General features: G+C 41.2%; 1 protein-coding gene across 3 annotated transcripts; it reads left to right on the top strand.

The window, feature by feature from the left end:
- Positions 1 to 2,835: 2,835 nt before the first annotated feature.
- On the top strand, positions 2,836 to 19,401 carry grna (granulin a). Of its 3 annotated transcripts, none has more exons than XM_085272078.1 (21): positions 2,836 to 2,990; positions 3,622 to 3,762; positions 4,555 to 4,692; positions 4,801 to 4,929; positions 6,960 to 7,041; positions 7,133 to 7,239; positions 7,371 to 7,524; positions 7,651 to 7,731; positions 10,353 to 10,450; positions 10,644 to 10,880; positions 11,084 to 11,320; positions 11,521 to 11,757; positions 11,955 to 12,191; positions 12,392 to 12,628; positions 13,816 to 14,052; positions 14,246 to 14,482; positions 14,676 to 14,912; positions 15,702 to 16,007; positions 17,316 to 17,552; positions 17,656 to 17,913; positions 18,647 to 19,401. In XM_085272078.1, exons 2-21 carry the CDS (start codon positions 3,622 to 3,624, stop codon positions 18,788 to 18,790), a joined length of 3,771 nt encoding a protein of 1,256 aa, XP_085128204.1. In that variant the 5' UTR covers positions 2,836 to 2,990; the 3' UTR covers positions 18,791 to 19,401. The 3 variants fall into 3 exon arrangements, with proteins under 3 accessions (XP_085128204.1, XP_085128203.1, XP_085128205.1); XM_085272077.1 differs by having other exon boundaries at positions 7,648 to 7,731; XM_085272079.1 differs by lacking the exon at positions 11,955 to 12,191 and having other exon boundaries at positions 7,648 to 7,731.
- The last annotated feature ends 500 nt before the right edge of the window (positions 19,402 to 19,901 follow it).

Genomic DNA, 19,901 nt, shown 5'->3' with positions numbered 1-19,901 from the left:
TGAAAACAGAAAACCTGAGTGTGCAGCTAGCAGAGGACATAAACAGCTTCTTTGCCCGCTTTGAAACACCACAACAGCAGCATTCATCTGCCTCAGCCCTGCTCCCATCCTCATCCTCACCTGGTTCCTGCACCGCTCCATTCACTGTAACGGAGCACGATGTCAGATGAGTGTTCCTAGCAGTGAACCCCAGGAAGGCGTCCAGACGGAATACGTGGTAAAGTGCTAAGACCATGTGCCCACCAGCTCACCCTCATCTCCACCAGAATCTTCAACCTCTCACTGGATGAAGCAGCCATCCCATCCTGTCTAAAATCAGCCACAATCATCCCAGTACCAAAGAAGTCTCCCATCACCAGCCTGAACTATTATTGCCCTGTGGCCCTCACACCGGTAATCATGAAACTAGTCCTTCAGCACACCAAGGATTACCTCCCCCCAGAATTCGACCCCCACCAGTTTGCATACCGTGCAAACAGATTCACAGAAGATGCCATCACCCTCCACTCGGTGCTGAGTCACCTAGAACAGCTCACCCTTCCACCACTCGCCCATTGAGAGCCTACTAACTTACTGCATCACAGTATGGTACAGCAGCTGCACTAAGGCGGATAGAGCCACCCTCCCAGCATGTTTGCAATGAGTAGGAGATGCTCTGTATCTCACTGTACAACTGTATAGTGACAAAGGTATTGGGTTCTTTTCTAAAAATTGCTATAAACAGAGGAACCCAAACTGATGAAAAGTGGCGAATATTTTTTTTCAAATGACTATTTTTAGTGGATTTTTGATATAGAAGCAGAATGACAGAATGTTAAAAGAAGTTACTTTTAGTCATTCTAAGCTGGGCATTGCGTTCTCTGGCTGTTCAAAGCCATGGAACTTTAGACTTTCCAAGCAAATAATGATGGCCATACTGATGTTCTTTTCAGTACATTTTACTTTATGTTCATTTTCATTTTTATGATGTTTCTATTTTTACATAATTCCTCCCACATAGCAAAATTGGTATGGCCTGGATCTGTCCCACACAATGTGCTTACACATGGCCTGCGTACCGCAAAGAATGACGGCCCTATGGTGGCCCAGATCTGGTTTACCAGAGGTGGCCCACACATGAGCCAGCACAAGGCCAGTTGCAGACACACTGCTGGCCCTGTGCTGGCCCAGAACAGTTTCAGCTCTGGCCCCAGATGTCAGCCTAATGTGTACCTTAGCCATGTAAGCCATGTAATAACAACATGTGCTGGAACATAATAGTGCAAAAGTAACATGACGAAACTCTGTTCAGACAGTGAATGGACTGATTCTTATACAGCACTTTTTTACTCACCCATATTACTCAAAGTGCTCTATACAACATGTCACATTCACCCAATCAGGCCAAATGTGGCATGCCATCACATAAACAGTGCCATCTTACCATGCCAGAAGTCAGCCAGCAGTGCCGGCTTGACACCAGATCCAGGCAAGACCCGTCTGCTATGTGGGATGACTTGTTCTTTTGGCATTTTAGTTGTGGATTGTGTTTGGACTGTGTCTCTTGCCCTTTCAGTATTGTTTCCTTGTGCTTCTAAGTGTCCCTTTGTTTCTTTTTAGGTTATGTAGTATGGGTTAGAGATATTTTGTATGTTGTTTTTGTTTAATAAATCCGCCTTTTGGATTATTCCCTGATGTGCCTGAGTTCTGTTATTTAGTGTCACTTTGAAAGGACACACATCCAGCATTGACATATAATTGTTCTTTCAATTTTTGATAACGATTACAGTGAATTGAGATGTAACTTGGCCCAGAGGTACGGTAGGACGCCCAGAGTAAGAAAGTGTTGAAAGTTGGACCTCAACTATTATGGGTGATTTTTAATGAATTTTTGAAATTTCCATAATTGTAGTGTATTGACTGTATTGAATTGAATAAATGTTTCCATTCATTTCTGAGGAGTTCTACAGTAAATCTGGATGAAACTTGGCACACAGGTACAGTAGGTGTCCCAGAGGGGGGATGTGTTGAAAGTTGGACATCAACTACTCAGGATGGTTTTTAATGAATTTTTGAAAATTGACACAATTGTAGTGTATTGGCTGTATTAGATTGAATAAATGTTTCCATTAATTTCTGAGGAATTCTACAGTAAATTTGGATGAAACTTGGCACACAGGTACAGTAGGTGTCCCAGAGGGGAGATGTGTTGAAAGTTGGACATCAACTACCCAGGATGATTTTTAATGAATTTTTGAAAATTGACATAATTCTACTGTATTGGCCGACTGCATTGGATACAAGTACCCTTTAATTTCTGAGGAATTCTACAGTAAATCTGGCTGAAACCTGGCACACAGGTACAGTAGGTGTCCCAGAGGGGGGATGTGTTGAAAGTTGGACATCAACTACTCAGGATGATTTTTAATGAATTTCTGAAAATTGACATAATTCTATTGTATTGACTGTATTGAATTGAATATAAGTTTCCTTTAATTTCTGAGGAATTCTACAGTAAATCTGGATGAAAATTGGCACACAGGTACAGTAGGTGTCCCAGAGGGGGGATGTGTTGAAAGTTGTACATCAACTACTCAGGATGATTTTTAATGAATTTCTGACATTTCCATAATTGTATTGACTGTATCGGGCCGTTACATTGTAATTTGTGCGCGCGCATGCGCGCGCGACTGTTCGCGCGCGTGCACGTGTGCGCGGGTATAGGCTTTCAATCGGCAAATAAAGCGAAAAGGCGCTACCGTAAAGACTGGTGTAAAAGCGCAAGGAAATTTATGCGGCGGATAGGAGGCGGCTGGCTTGACCGCGGCTCACAAATGACGGCTCACTTTACCGCGGTGTTAAAAGGTGTACAGCAACATTAAGGCACCTCCTCTCCCTCCCCTTTCGGGGTGTGTTCAAGACTGCAGGCTATCATTTGTGTCATTTTGTGGCGAGACTCTTGTGAAACACCTGCTCACAACAGCCCTTCTGTTCATTTTTTTTCAATAAAGGTAAGAGCATCAAAAACTTTATTTCGTCTATCATTGCATTTATGCATGTATCGGTGCGGGCCTTATAAAAAGCTGTTTTAAGTTTCACAGTCTGTGTATTTATCTTGCAATATAAAGAGTTCAACTGTGTCGCTCAGAATTTCCCCTGAGAGGCTAGATTTTTAGGTTAAATAAGGAATATAAACCAGACGAAAGTGAAAGTGGATTTATTTCATTTTAGACTGTGTATTTGTTTTGCTTATTCATATGACGATAAAAGAAACATCTTCAATAAAGTTGAACATCTGGAGAAAGAAGAAAACCACTATTTTGTCAAAGACAACATTTGAGCTCAGTGTTTAGACCCGGTTCATCACTTTTATTTGACATTTTCCCTTTAAAACTCGAACCGAGCTGACCAGATAGCCGAGATTCGGTTTTTTTGGAGACAGACATAAGGAATATAACGAGACACCACTGGCATGACTGCCCGAGCATGGTTATCAAACTCTTTGTGACCTGATAAGATCAAGAATGTGTGCAGAATTTTAATGTACAAATATCATTTATCGTGGTGGTCAGTGAAAGAGAAATCCCCCCCTTCCGCCAGTTTCACTTTCCATTTGTGTGCCTTTTGCTTTTCCCCCTCCAGATGCAGAAGTGGGTTGTGATCTGCTGGGCCGCCCTGGCTGTGGTTGGTGCTGATGTGTGTCCAGATGGAGGGCTGTGTAAAGAAGGGGAAACCTGCTGCAACAGCCCAGCAAACGGTTACGGGTGTTGCCGATATGAAAACGTAAGGCCAGGTGTTATTATACCATCAAGTGGGGGGGGGGGGGGGGGGGGGGGGGGGGGGGGGGGAACCCCAACGGATATCCATTTGGGTTCATGTTCTGCTAGTAACTCATTTAAACCAAGTTTTGATGTATGAAAATCTCACAATCTCTAAAAACAAAACAAAAAACAAATGTATAGAAACGTTTCTGAGAGACGTCGGACATCTACAATTATAATCAGAAGAAATGATTGCTGTTATTGATGAGTTGGTTTACTTAAAACCAGAATCAGACCTGTTGTAAATTATTTTGCTATACGACATTTGTTTAAATCAATAAAAATCTATTAGCTTTATATATTAGTATGAACAGTTTCATTCACATCAACTAAATGCATTCCTATAGACTAAAAACAGCCCAGCTTATTAGTCATCAAGTATGTAAATATTAAAGAGTAAAATGTGTAGTGTTCACATCTTCATGGTAACTGGACAAAATCTTCTATAGATTTCTGTTTTAAAATAACTCCAAAAGTGCAAAAGGGAGGCATTCCATCCTAACCTACTGAGCAAAGCTGCAGTACGTCACCTTCAGTGTAGGTAAATTGTCCCTTTGTCTATAGTTAAATGTACATGTGAGATAACCCTTCACTTATACTTTAAAGTAAATATAATTATGCAGCGATACTATTCACCCTCAGCTGTGTTTTACTACTTTGAAATCCAGATAGAAGGACGTGCCGCTTTCCCTCAATGTGATAGCTGTTTCAAACTTTGGTAGTCAAAGTGTTTCTACTACTGCTGTCTCCTCAGGCTGAGTGCTGTGATGATCACATCCACTGCTGTCCAGAGGGCACAGTCTGTAATAAAGCCTTATCTGGCTGTATTAATACCACCCTGACCATCCCCTGGGTGAAAAGAACCCCTGCTGATCAGCCCAAAGTCTCTAAAGTAAGCGTCGTCACACGTTAGTTGTTTTCTGTCACAAAGTCAGATTAAATAATCGTGGTGGATTAAAATAAGTAATACTGTCCTCTTTCCCACCTTCTGACCACTCAGTCCTTCAGGATGATCAAGACATACGAGAGTCAGGAAGACGACAACATCTGCCCCGACCTGTCACGATGCCCTGCTGAGTATTCCTGTCTGAAGGGTTTGACGAAGTTTGGCTGCTGTCCTCTAACTCAGGTAAGCTAACCACCACAAATAAGACGTGCTTCAGATACTTAAGTAGCACTGAGTGGAAAAACAAAGTGAGTGATGACACTAATCTTTTATTTGTGGTTCATTCCTGTGAAGGAATCTTGAATCTAGGAGGGGATTTCCATACATACACACCGATCAACCACGTGATTAAAACTCGTTATTCTAATATTGTGCAGCCAAAAGAGCTCTGATCAGAAGGGGTACTCACTCAGGGTCTCTGAAAGTTTTCACTACCAGGAAATTGGTGGCAGAGTTAGTCTGCAAATTTTTGGGTGACTGGTACATATCAGATTAACTTGCATATGATTACTAAGTACATGGCAACAAGATGGTTGTCTATTCACTTCACCTGTCAGTAGCTTTGATGTTTTGGATAACAGGTTCACGTATTTTGTCCCCTTGTCATATTTAGTTATTGTCATATTCATTTCCAGCATCATCTCACTTCCTTTAAAGCTCCCTGGTTGTTACTGTACTTTGGGTACGGCATGTTTAAACATCTTTCACTTCTGTTTTGCATCTTGAATCACACCACTATAACAAAGGTCGGTGCTGAACAACATAGTACAGTTTGGTAAAACTATACCTCCCTTCTCTTTGCTTTTCTAAAGAGTCACTCTAAATAAATCTTAACTTTTTTTTGCAAACTGCATTTAAGCTGTTAACAACTCCACCTTCTGTTACAGAACATCCATTAGGAAAGCTATGGATATTTCCCTTACCCACCCCACAGGCTCTCGTGGGAAAAAGTAAAAAGATGTCTTTATGTCACTGGGTTACAGTAGGAAGTCGAATCTATTTAAACAACATGCACTTTAGAAGACTTTTGTTTATCATCTTGAGTCTTCTGTTTAAAGGGAAAGCTCTAACAGAAATTGGCTCAGATCTACAAATCCTTTTGTTATGTATGACCAATACTTCAGTATCTTTCACCAGCACCAATGCAACAATTATTTATGTCTCGTCTCATTTTTTTTTTCTGCTTGTATTTTATTTTAATTTCAATTTAGGGATTTATCTTTTTTAATTTCCAGATTTATAGCTAACGGTCTTTCAACTGATAAACAGCAAAGTCCCTAACCATTTAATCGATGCCATGAAAAAGACACTTGCACAGAGATAGAGCTTACTTCCTCTCAAAAGAGGATCTTTCTTTGATGCTTTGTTTGCATAGCTGGTTGACCCACTAAGCTTCTACACTTTACCGAGGACATTCAGTGCTTTGGAATAGATTTTTGCTCTTGTTACAAGTTTAATGTAAACTTACCTGCCACTTAATTAGCTACACCTTCTAGCTTGGTCAAGCCCCTCATTTCAAAAAGCCAAACCTCCATGGCGCATAACATGCTTGTTGTATAATTGCAGTCTCCTCATATAACAAGCACCTTTAGTTACTAACTAAATATCTTTTTGCATCTTGAACTTTGCAAAGAGATGTTTCTCAGAGATTCTGGTACATTGACATGATAACATCAGATTCAGATCCATGATGTAAACCTCCTCTTCCACCATATTCAAAAAGTGTTCTGTTGGACCCAGATTTATGACTGTGGAGATCTTTTGAGTGCATTGACCTCATTGTCATGTCAAGAAACTACGTTGAGCTGGTCTGAGCTTTTGTGGTGTGGTGCATTAACCGGCTGGAGGCAGCCATCAGGAGTTAGGTATATTGCAGCCATACGAGGATGGACACGGTCAGCAGCACACAGGCTGTGGCATTTAAAAGATATTCAGTTAGTACTAAATGCACCACGAAAACATCCTCCAAACATCACACCACCACCAGCTTTAATATATTAGTAGAATGGCAGCTGAAAAAGTGTCCCTAATAAACTGGCTGGAGATTGTAAAAGCGGTTTCTGCTTGCACTAAAACAGCAGCTGGTCGTTTGTTACTCTTTATTTCACTGAACCTTTTTTCCTCTTTGAAATCTTTCATTTACTGCATGAATAGATAAACAGTTCCAATGCTTTTGTTCAATTCATAATTCTTGATTTCCTCACTGCTATCAGGGAATCTCCTGCCCCGATGGCAAACACTGCTGCCCTGAGGGCCACGACTGCAGCTCAGACAGCCGAGGCTGCATCAAAAAAGGTTCAACTTCCCCGCCAAAGTATCATAATTCAGTCGTATCACTATTCCTTTTCCTGTTTTGAGTTTTGATGTTCATGTGATATTGTTGCAGAGCTCGTGGTTACAGTTCTATGCAGCGATGGCATTTCAGAGTGCCCAGATGGTACCACCTGCTGTGAAACAAATGACGGGAAATGGGCATGCTGTCCACTATCAAAGGTACAAAATGCTACTCCATACCATGAGTGAGATCATGAATGACAAAAAAGTCAAATTATGGATTTGCATGTCCTGCATTGACGTCCAGTTATCGTGACTTAATGGTGTTTTATTATTTTCCATGTGAACAGGCCGTGTGCTGCGCTGACAAGATACACTGCTGCTCTGAAGGGACCACATGTGATGTCGAGCATTCCAAATGCATTGACTCTTCTACCAAGAAAGAGATGCCAATGTGGGCAAAGCTCCCTGCCAGAGTGAGAGCAGCTTGGGAAAACCAGAAAGGTCAGAAATTTTTAATAGACTGTTTTGCTGTGAACGTTAAGCTTAGTTCCTTGTTCTCACTAAGTATTTGAAAGTGTGTGTGTGTGTGTGTTTATCTTAATCTTTGTGTTTTTCTGTTCCCAGAAGAAGTGCCAGTTGAAGCAGTGAATAACACAGGAACAGAAAACGCCCCCAAAGTCACCACAGCCAATCTGCTTCCTCCATCTGGTAAGACAGTAAATGTGTCATCAGTTGCTAAGGCAGCTGCAGGTGAGACTATCCCCATGAAACAAATAATGTAGAACAATGAGACTGGAAAAAAAAGCACATGATTTATCACAAGACACATAAAGGTGATTCCATCTCAAGTTTCAACATCTTAAAATGACTGCTGAGAATTTTTTGCTTCGTATGTCAAATGCTTTCCAAGATATTATTTTTTAAAAGGTGGTCCACTGACTCACTTTCGGGCCATTTTTTTTGGCATTGTCGGTTTTTAGGTGTGCCAGTGCGTGCATGATTAATGGTTCAGGTAAATCTTTTTTTCTCTTACCAGTTTCATTATTTCCTGGTAATGACAAGACAAATCTGGCGCTGATAGGCAGGTCTATCCAGCTATAATTAAATGTTGCAACACCCCGTCTTCAATGAATGTTTTTGTTTGGTGGTAGTTTTTCCCTTACCAAGCCTGCTAACTATTACAACATATTTATAATGCTTGTTCAGAAACATCACTGTAACTCATGAAAAACGTCAAAATATTACAGTGCAGGCAGCCCAGTTTGAACTTTTAATATGATATTGAAGGTAAAAGGGGGAGCCGCTGCAACGACCCACTCTGAAATCAGTGGAAGCATTTTGGTGGGACAAGCCGGAATGCTAAGAACAAATAACGCACAGATACAGATACCTGCTAAGTAACATGCAAATAGAATTTTACACTTTTTGGATGTGCTGTTACTACAAATAACCACACAGAAAGCCACATTTTTTATTTTTATGTGTCAATTCTTGTGTGTATTAAAAAAACAAAAACAACTTTGTATGGCAAGTATGGTCAAGAGGTCCAGTTCTGTGAATCAACAGTTTAGCAGTCCTGTCTGCATTCACCAGTCACTCAAATCAGCCACAGCCTAACTTTAAGTTTCAATAAACAATAAATAATCTAAACTCTTACCAGAAGAGCTGAAGCTGTTATAGCTGCAAATGGTGGGCCGACATCATATTAAACCCTTTGGGTTAAGAACAGGATGTCACTGAAGTTCATATGCGTGTGAAGAGAGATGAGTGAATACTTTTGGCAATATACATCATTGGTTCTGCTGTTAGTCCAATATGCATTTTCAATTCAAATATATATTTTTAATGTGATGATTTTTGTTGCAATGTCATGGAACAAAAAAACACTGAGGCTGAGGGGCAGAAACCTGAAGCACCACATGGTTTGTTTGACAGATCAAACTTGACAGTCAACCTTTAAAAGTACTTGGAAAAAGGAGAAGTTTTATTTTTAAAGAATGGCTTTTGTAGCATGACATCTAAATTGTTCCAGTATGTGTGACTGTATTGGTAAATACTTCCTCATATAACACAGACTGCTCCAAACTGACTCTGATTTGGCTACAAGAGAAAGGAATAGTGGTGAATGCAGCTGTCTTAATATAACAGTGCTTTTGCCTGCATTACTTCTGCCCAAAACAGCTCTGTTCCTCCTCAGTTCCTGCCAACTATAAATGAGTTATATCTTTATTTAGACAGGAATTATTTATCTTTCCTCCATGAGCCAATCAAATGGTTCACAATAAATTCGCTGTGTTTTGTGCACAGCAGGACACACATCTCTGATTAGCTTTAACTATGGTGCATCCTCTTCATTCTCATATTTCCACCATTTGGTCTGAATTTAATGTCATCATTACATCTCTATCATGGTACAACACAAATGACCGTATTGGAGTCATTTGGACAGTTGCCCCTTGTGACTTAAAGCAGGCTTCTTTAGACCAAGGAAGTTATTCAATTCAGTTAAAGTTTTAGTACAGTTTTATTTATATAGCACCGATTCAAAACAAAAGTCGCCTCACTATAAGCTTTATTAAAAGAAATGTTTTAACAGTAAACACGGTGTTTGCCCCCTCAATCCAAACTGGGATTGAGGGCTCCCAGTCTACTTCGAAAAACCCTACGAACCACAAGTAAACCTGCAGTCCGAAAGTGAAATGCACTATTGGAATAATATGGTTTTATGAGGTGTGGATAACATATGACAGGCCCTGATCATTCAGGACTTTGTATTTCAGGAGAAACATTTTATATTTAATTTGCAGTTGTGTAATTGTTTTAGTCTTTTATTTAAATACAATTAAAATGTTTGCAGTTTCGAGTTCATGAATTCTTAGTCAGAGAATGGATGTCTTTACTGACAGGTATTTAAGTAAAACAAAAATATTGAAAGACGTGTCCCTAGTCTGTGGTAAATTATACTAGTTTTTATGTTATATGCATTTTTTTACTGTCATAACTCAGAAATAATATTTAATTGATTGGGGCGTCTTCATTTTCTTTAATTTTGTTCGTGTTCAAACTCACTGACAACTGACATTGCTCCATAACACTGCGAGTGGTCAAAGAGTGCACCAGGTAATTTTAGTAATTATAACATGGAACTGTTATTGTCGTCAATTCCAAATTTGACAAAATCTCATGATGATCTCGCTGGTTGTTCGTATCACTTATCAAATGGTTCATGAGGATGATTATTACATTCAGTCAGTGGAAGTGAGGGCTCACAACGATGGCAGTCATGAAACATTAGTGGATTAATTTTTTTCTCAATGTCTTTTCTCCAGCAAACGATGTTCCATGTGACGATACATCAGCCTGTCCTGATGGCACAACCTGCTGTAAAACCCAAGAAGGTGGCTGGGCCTGCTGTCCAATGCCAGAGGTACAGTATTACCATCTATCCATCCATTTTTTAAAATGCTTTTCAATTTGGAGGAGAGAGGGGAGTGCAGTGCGAACAAACACTACTGAGTCTCGTCTGCCATTTATTTAGACATTTCTGCTTAAATGTATAATTACTTGCAGTTTAAGGTGTTTTAAATATATTGATGGTGTTCTGTTTGCCCTAATTCCAGGCTGTTTGTTGTGAAGACTTCATACACTGTTGTCCCAAAGGGAAGAAATGTAACTTGGAGGCTCAAACCTGTGAAGACGGCGTGATCTCTGTGCCCTGGGCCAAGAAGGTCCCTGCAATCATAAAGCAGAAGGTAGAGGTGAAGGATGTTCCATGTGACGATACATCAGCCTGTCCTGATGGCACCACCTGCTGTAAAACCCAAGAAGGTGGCTGGGCCTGCTGTCCAATGCCAGAGGTACAGTGTTACCATCTATACATCCATTTTCTTAGCTGGCTTCCTTTGTTGGGAGAGGAAGAGGGGAGAGAAGATGGGTGATGGGATGGCAGGGCACAAGCATCAAAGCCCTGACTGCCATTTATTTAACAGTTTCTCTTTAGCATTTCAGGTGTTTTTAGTATATTGACAGCTTTCTGTCTGTGCTGTCATTTCATTTCCAGGCTGTTTGTTGTGAAGACTTCATACACTGTTGTCCCAAAGGGAAGAAATGTAACTTGGAGGCTCAAACCTGTGAAGACGGCCTGATGTCTGTGCCCTGGGCCAAGAAGGTTCCTGCAATCATAAAGCAGAAAGTAGAGGTGAAGGATGTTCCATGTGACGATACATCAGCCTGTCCTGATGGCACAACCTGCTGTAAAACCAAAGAAGGTGGCTGGGCCTGCTGTCCAATGCCAGAGGTACAGTATTACCATCTATACATCCATTTTCTTAAATGCTTGTCAATTTCAGGGTTGGCGGGGAGAGGGGAGGGCAGGATGAACACATATTACACAGCTCTGTCTGCCATTTATTTAGACATTTCTGTTTAAATGTATAATTACTTGCAGTTTAAGGTCATTTTAGTATATTGATGGTATTCTGTTCGCCCTAATTCCAGGCTGTTTGCTGTGAAGACTTCATACACTGTTGTCCCAAAGGGAAGAAATGTAACTTGGAGGCTCAAACCTGTGAAGGCGGCGTGATCTCTGTGCCCTGGGCCAAGAAGGTTCCTGCAATCATAAAGCAGAAGGTAGAGGTGAAGGATGTTCCATGTGACGATACATCAGCCTGTCCTGATGGCACCACCTGCTGTAAAACCCAAGAAGGTGGCTGGGCCTGCTGTCCAATGCCAGAGGTACAGTATTACCATCTATCCGTCAATTTTCTTAACTGGCTTTCTTTGTCAGGCTTGGAGGGGCAAGGGGAGGGCAGGGCAGGGCACAAGCAAACATCAAAGCCTTGTCTGATATTTATTTAACAGTTTCTGTTTAACATTTCAGGTGTTTTTAGTATATTGACACCTTTCTGTCTGTGCTGTCATTTTGTTTCCAGGCTGTTTGTTGTGAAGACTTCATACACTGTTGTCCAAAGGGGAAGAAATGTAACTTGGAGGCTCAAACCTGTGAAGGCGGCGTGATCTCTGTGCCCTGGGCCAAGAAGGTTCCTGCAATCATAAAGCAGAAGGTAGAGGTGAAGGATGTTCCATGTGACGATACATCAGCCTGTCCTGATGGCACAACCTGCTGTAAAACCAAAGAAGGTGGCTGGGCCTGCTGTCCAATGCCAGAGGTACAGTATTACCATCTATACATCCATTTTCTTAAATGCTTGTCAATTTCAGGGTTGGCGGGGAGAGGGGAGGGCAGGATGAACACATATTACACAGCTCTGTCTGCCATTTATTTAGACATTTCTGTTTAAATGTATAATTACTTGCAGTTTAAGGTCATTTTAGTATATTGATGGTGTTCTGTTCGCCCTAATTCCAGGCTGTTTGCTGTGAAGACTTCATACACTGTTGTCCCAAAGGGAAGAAATGTAACTTGAAGGCTCAAACCTGTGAAGACGGCCTGATGTCTGTGCCCTGGGCCAAGAAGGTTCCTGCAATCATAAAGCAGAAGGTAGAGGTGAAGGATGTTCCATGTGACGATACATCAGCCTGTCCTGATGGCACCACCTGCTGTAAAACCCAAGAAGGTGGCTGGGCCTGCTGTCCAATGCCAGAGGTACAGTATTACCATCTATTAATTTGTCTTGATGCATGCCTAATCATGCAGGTACCGTCAAGTGGTCTTAAATGTACACCCTGTTGATGTATCTTCGGTACACTATACAGACTTGGTGTAGATTCCCCGGGCATAGCCTGTGGCATGAAGTCCGGTCAATAGTATTGCCTTGTTGTAACTGCTTCAGACAATCTATCACCCTCGTAATGGGAAGGGGGCTAAGGAAAGCTCCAGCCAATCCAGGAGAGAAGGACAACTGGTTGCCTAAGCGAAAATCCTTAGTGATCCATTATGTGTCAGGAGGATCGTAACAGTTGAAACAAATTTTTTTTAAACGCCGCGTCTCTGTGGCTTTAAAACCCCAAAACACGGTGGACCAAAAATTGGCCCACCCCAAGGATCAGGTCCCCCGACACAAACAGAATAATTTAGTGTACACTGTTAGGTGACAGGAGGATTGTCATGATTTATATCATGGGGGAACCCAAACAACCTGTGGCGAAACCGTTGGCACAACACAGAAGAGCTAACTCGTCAGGCCAGGACTCCGCAGTCTATTTACACCTACAGGTCAATGGACACTCTTTCAGTGATGAGGATGTACACATCCTGGACAGTGAGGAACACTCGTTTAAGCGGGGATTCAAGGAGGCTATTTGGGTGAAAAGGGAAAGACCATCTCTGAATCGAGGGGGAGGTCTAAGGGTACATCTTTCACCATCGTACAATGCTGTGATTACAGCCTTCCCCAACTCTCTGTGACTGGAGTGGTTGTTAATCAATAGTCATGACAATTTGCATAGTAACGATCAAGGAACTGACCTCACAGCCCATTGTTCATTCAGTGGGCTAGTTTCAGACATTGTGCAAATGTACTGTTTATAAGGTTGGGGAAACCTGCAGTCAGCTGAGACCGAAGAAGTCACTTGGATGAGTGACGAAATGTTTCTCCCACTGACAACGCTACGTCCAGATGAGCAGAATCAAACTTCTGGGGCATCTATTAATTCATTTCCCTAACTGCTTTACTTTGTCAGGCTTGAAGGGTAAAAGGCAGAGGAGGCGAGGACAGGGCATAAGCATACACCACAGCCTCGTCTGATATTTATTTAACAGTTTCTGTTTAACATTTCAGGTGTTTTTAGTATATTGACACCTTTCTGTCTGTGCTGTCATTTCATTTCCAGGCTGTTTGTTGTGACGACTTCATACACTGTTGTCCCAAAGGGAAGAAATGTAACTTGGAGGCTCAAACCTGTGAAGACGGCCTGATCTCTGTGCCCTGGGCCAAGAAGGTCCCTGCAATCATAAAGCAGAAGGTAGAGGTGAAGGATGTTCCATGTGACGATACATCAGCCTGTCCTGATGGCACCACCTGCTGTAAAACCCAAGAAGGTGGCTGGGCCTGCTGTCCATTGCCAGAGGTACAGTATTACCATCTATCCATCCATTTTTTTAAATGCTTTTCAATTTGGAGGAGAGAGGGGAGTGCAGTGCGAACACACACTACTGAGTCTCGTCTGCCATTTATTTAGACATTTCTGCTTAAATGTATAATTACTTGCAGTTTAAGGTGTTTTAAATATATTGATGGTGTTCTGTTTGCCCTAATTCCAGGCTGTTTGTTGTGAAGACTTCATACACTGTTGTCCCAAAGGGAAGAAATGTAATTTGGAGGCTCAAACCTGTGAAGACGGCCTGATCTCTGTGCCCTGGGCCAAGAAGGTTCCTGCAATCATAAAGCAGAAGGTAGACGTGAAGGATGTTCCATGTGACGATACATCAGCCTGTCCTGATGGCACCACCTGCTGTAAAACCCAAGAAGGTGGCTGGGCCTGCTGTCCAATGCCAGAGGTACAGTATTACCATCTATCCATCCATTTTTTTAAATGCTTTTCAATTTGGAGGAGAGAGGGGAGTGCAGTGCGAACACACACTACTGAGTCTCGTCTGCCATTTATTTAGACATTTCTGCTTAAATGTATAATTACTTGCAGTTTAAGGTGTTTTAAATATATTGATGGTGTTCTGTTTGCCCTAATTCCAGGCTGTTTGTTGTGAAGACTTCATACACTGTTGTCCCAAAGGGAAGAAATGTAACTTGGAGGCTCAAACCTGTGAAGACGGCCTGATGTCTGTGCCCTGGGCCAAGAAGGTTCCTGCAATCATAAAGCAGAAGGTAGAGGAGAAGAAAGTTCCTTGTGATCACACAGCAGCCTGTCCTGATGGCACCACCTGCTGTAAAACCCAAGAAGGTCGCTGGGCCTGCTGTCCATTGCCAGAGGTTAGCATTGGACTGAAATCGGTTTTTAGACCACATTTCTCAAAAGTACTTTATTAACACACACAGAATGTCAAATTTACACCAAACAGAAAACTGTTGGTAACCTAAAGTTCCGTCACTCTGGATGGCTGCATGCAGCTATCACCAGGAACCTGTTAGTTAAAGGAGCTTAAACTGCTGTACGTGCTGTATGTCCTGCATCTTTTACAAAAACTGGAGACCACTTGAGTATCATATTGATGAGGTAAAAGTTGACTTACAGTGACAAAGCTACCAATACATGCCTAAGCATGTTGCTGGCTAAGTTACAGCTAGTAAAGCGAATATTCTTTACACCACCACGGTGACACAGTGGTTTCGTGGTTGATGATGGAGTGATGTAGATAAAGTGTACAGAAAATAAAGAGTCTGTGGTTAAAAATGTGACTTGTTAAGAGTGTAAAATTACTCTGAGGTCAGTAAGACTGGACAAGTGCGTTGTAACGGTGAGTGTGTTACATGATTTACTGCTGCACCCACTTTACTTAAAAACAAAAGAAAGTTCTGTGACTGCACTAACCCTTGTCTTTGCTAGCCTCTGCACAGACACAGTTTGTTTGTGTAGTGCGTGACAAAAAATAAAAGCAGGTTGTTGTATTTCTAGAAATATCAAATAATATCTTTAATCTACATTGCATTTAACCTGTTTTATTTTTGTCAACATTGCTCTGCCAAGCATTGTCAGGCTTCTGTTTGTATTTGAACTTGACTATCTGTGACTGACTGCACTTTTGTCTTTTTGCATAAAAGGCGGTCTGCTGTGACGATCACAAACACTGCTGCCCGAGCGGCACCACCTGTGACCCGACCGCCGTGTCTTGCAATGGCCCATCAGGCTCAACTCCCATGCTACAGAAGGTACCTGCGTTCACTACTGAAGCACCTACTACTGTGCAGCCTACAACTGAGAGTCCAACAACAAGCGCTAAATCGGAGGAGGAGGACAAAGAAGAAGAAGGCATGATTAACTGTGATGCCCACACCAGCTGCCCTCAGTCGACCACCTGCTGCTACATGAAGAATTTTAAAAAGTGGGGCTGCTGTCCGCTGCCTGAGGTGAGCTCTGCTTTTTCACAGCATCACTGACCTCGTGTCTCCTCCATCTGTTATTAAACATCAATATGCAGCAGCCCAGCGCATATTTGTCGCAGTTTAATTTTATAATGACAGGAGGACATACAGAAAGTGTCAATAAGGTCTTGTTCTCATCCATCTTTTCTAAAATGGTTGCTTCTATTGGCAGTCATTGGAAGAGTCAACATTAACGTCACTATTACTTTGCATCCTAACAATGCTTACATGTATGTGTCACATCTATGAGTCATACTTCCACTCCTGATATAAACGGCGGTTTTGGAAGAGAATGCAAATTTGTAATTTTTTTCACACAACACAATTGAGGCAGTTGATGTTTACTATGATTACCAGCCAGTCCACAAACACCAATCAAACATATTGCTTGAATAAGTTGTGCAGTACAGCACAGTTTCATTTGCAAAGCTGTTGTCATTTAATCCTCCAATATGTAAAGAAATGCTTCACTAACTCTACACTAACACACTGTCAGTTATTACACACCTTGGGCCGTCAGTAACATTTCCCAGGTTTTGAAAAAAAGCTTATTTTTACACCACAGTGGTTTTGTTGATGTCTTTTGTGTAGCTGAAGATTATTTGTCCTTCTACAATACAAGAAAGAGAAAAATCCAGTACAAGAAAATAAGATAGTTTAGATCATTTTAAAAGCCAACCTCTTTTAGGACCTGGCAAGATTCAAAACATCCTGAAGAAGTTGCAAGAGATCTTAAAAGAGGATTAGATGGTTTATTTTAGACCATGTGGTGTGAGGTATGTGTGTGAGTGTGTGTGTGGAGGGCGGGGGAACCACACAGATCACCAAGCAGTTTTTAGGCCGGCTGAGTTTTTTCATTCCTAAAACTTCCTTTGAAGCTTATGAAAGAAAAACCTGCCGCCCACACTGCAGTCACGGAAGATGTTAACTGAATGTCACCTGTTCATCAAGCCCCAAAAAAGCACAACTAGACATCATCTTTAGCCCTAATTTGCATGGTGATATCCTGTTTTTCTGTTTCACATCTTTTCTCATATTCCTGTTGAGAACTGGCGACTTTAGCAGCTTGCAGGCCACAGTCACTCAAATGAACTCGAATGAACTTTATTTTGGTTGCCACTCTGAATTTATAATAGTCATTTATAAACTGATGTGTCTTTAAGTTTCTAGAATAGAATTTCAGCATCTTCTTCAGACTCTCTATAACCTTTATATATACACCAATGAAAAAAGAAGTGAAACAGCAGAATTGATGAAGTGAAAGCCACTGCTCATGTTTTCACTTCTCCCCAGGCGGTGTGCTGTGAGGATGGGAGTCACTGCTGTCCTAACCAGTACAAATGTGACAATAGCCGCACGTCGTGCATAAAAGGAGAAGTTGTGATTCCATGGTACACCAAAATTCCAGCCATTACCAGCGACGAGGCCGAGCCCTACTCTGTCCAGTGCGAAGGTGCAAGCCAGTGTCCTGAACAAACCAGCTGCTGCAAGCTGTTCACAGGCGAGTGGGGCTGCTGTCCACTCAAAAATGTGAGTGCATGAAAATATCATATACCCTGGTAGCCGTCTCATCAGGTCAGGCTTTGCCTATGCAAACTGGGGACTATAATTTGCACCAACTATGTGTCTGCAGGCTGTTTGCTGTCCGGATAAGGAGCACTGTTGCCCGCAGGGTTACACCTGTGACATCTTATCCAGATCCTGCCAGAAGCTCATCATGATGCAGCTGGAGAGAGTCCCACTGACACCGGTGTATCTACTTGAGCCTCAACCCCAGCTCAGCCCAACAAAGCACAAAGACATCAAGTGCGATAAACAGACCAATTGCGGGCATGATGAAACTTGCTGCAGGACTTCTGCCACTTCCTGGGGCTGCTGTCCATCTTCTAACGTATGATTTACAGAAACTAGTCCTGCTTCCTTCCTCCTGCTTTATGTTAACTGTCAGGGAGAGCTGAGAACTGTCAGTAAGCCAAGGGCTCCAAAATTTTTCATATGCTTACCTCAGAAAAGGGAGGCTGCACCTCTTGACTGCCTTCAGGCTCACTGCTATTTTGAGATCACTCCTGGAAAGTCCAGTTTTAGGTCAGCAGATGAAAGTAATTTTATTTTACAGCCAAAGTAGTATTTCCTCATTTTGTACTATATACAGTAATTCCCTAGATTTCAGTTCCATCCTTCAGTGAAATTATAACCCTTTACACAGTTAGGTTACCTTTTACCAGACTGCAAACTCAACCATTTTACCCTCTAATTAGTTTGTAAACATATATTCACTGCTCGAGATTCAACATGAGCTCCATTGTAAACAAATTAGTAGGTTAAACCACTGTTGACATGAATAGGTTTTAAACTAATATGTTGTATAAATATGTAGGCCTCTAAACAGAGCCATAAGGAGAACTTTGCTACTTAAAAAAATTAGTGGTATTACTGTTGTGTTTTCATGTAATACTAAAAGGCAAATCTGTACTTACATTGCAGCATCTTTTTTTAAAAATGCCTTATAAAGCATCACAACGTCTGAATTGTGAGGTTTTGTGCCAATAAAAAGGGAGCGTGTATGAGTTAAGTAAACCATTCAGTTTTTTTTACAGACTTTCCTCCCTCTGTCCTCCCTCTAGGCGGTGTGCTGCAGCAACATGAAGCACTGCTGCCCGACCGGGTACACCTGTACGGAAGAAAACTCCTGCATCCAGAACTCCAAGCTTTACTGGCCCAACTGGCACGTGTTCGTCGCCAACAAAAAAAGAGCCCTAATTGTGTGAAAACACCACCTCTAAACTGTTACTAGTTTTAGTTTTTGCATATAACGCACTAATGGAGAAAGAATTCTACATTAATTTCAAAATGCTTTGTTTTTAAATGACACTTTGAAAACGATTTGCACCTCAGTTGCTAAGATGTTTGCAATCTTGAAGTTGAACATTTTGGTCTGAATGCACCTAATTATATAGATGACCGTGTGACTAATGTATTTAAGGAGTTATCTTTGTTATTCCAAGCACACTCAGTTTGTCACTTGAAATGCTACTCCATCCACAATAGAAGACAATCGAAACACTCCACTTGTCAGTCATCTGTTTCTTTAAGACTTGCTGCAGCTGCCTTCTGTTGAAAAGGTTATTTCTTTATCAATAATAGTCAATCAGTCAAAACCTGATTCAATATCTTTCATCATTCTGAACATTCAGTCTGATCATTTAATGATTTTGTGGTGTAATTACTCATTAAATCTTGGGTTCATAATTTTGTGCATTGGATTAGTAATCTGTGTTAATGAGGCAAAGGTGAAGAAATTCATGCTTGGATGATCTTACCCTGTCAAAGTGTCACATTATCCATTAAATCAATAAAAAAAGAAGTGACATTATTAAAAGTTGTCCAGTCACTTATTGTGGTTTATTAGAAAGGGCTGTGAAAAAAGAAAATGCAGTTTATGAATGCTGTTATATTTAGTTTTATATTTATTTTACAGTGCCAATGTCTGCTATAAATAACATTATAATATATATTTTGTTCTTTGGTATAAGTAGAAATAATTGTTCTCCTTTGTCACATTTCAAAAAGGCCATGCAAATGATAAAAAGAAAACAGGTGTTACAATAAGGAAGTCCACTACAATTTCACGTAAAAGATTACCTGGCCTGTTTTCCTTTATCCTTACTTCCGGCACAGAATTTCACTTTTTAGGCTGACGTCGTACTGCTGGAGATTTGACTTTTATTTTTTTTTATTTTTGAAACCGTGATTTCAGCTTTTATGTGGGCTCGTGCTGCCTCCTGTCTACCAGCAGTAAAAATTACAGCTTAAGTGGAAATCCAAACATCCGATTCTACGTTTCAAAATAATAGTCTAACCCGGAGAAGTAAGTTTCTT

Source organism: Mchenga conophoros, linkage group LG4, assembly GCF_057382185.1.
Source record: "Mchenga conophoros isolate Kocher_MC1m ecotype Shallow Benthic linkage group LG4, M_conophoros_male_GT1.1, whole genome shotgun sequence".
Lineage (NCBI taxonomy): Eukaryota > Metazoa > Chordata > Actinopteri > Cichliformes > Cichlidae > Mchenga > Mchenga conophoros.
Note: the sequence above shows the minus strand (reverse complement) of the source record. Positions and strands in the feature narration are given on the sequence as shown.

Coding starts and splice junctions, on each gene's coding strand:
- grna (XM_085272077.1), top strand. CDS start 3,622: ATGCAGAAGTGGGTTGTGATCTGCTGGGCCGCCCTGGCTGTGGTTGGT. Junction 10,881..11,083: donor CCTGCTGTCCAATGCCAGAG/GTACAGTGTTAC, acceptor TTTCATTTCCAG/GCTGTTTGTTGTGAAGACTT. Junction 14,913..15,701: donor CCTGCTGTCCATTGCCAGAG/GTTAGCATTGGA, acceptor TTTGCATAAAAG/GCGGTCTGCTGTGACGATCA.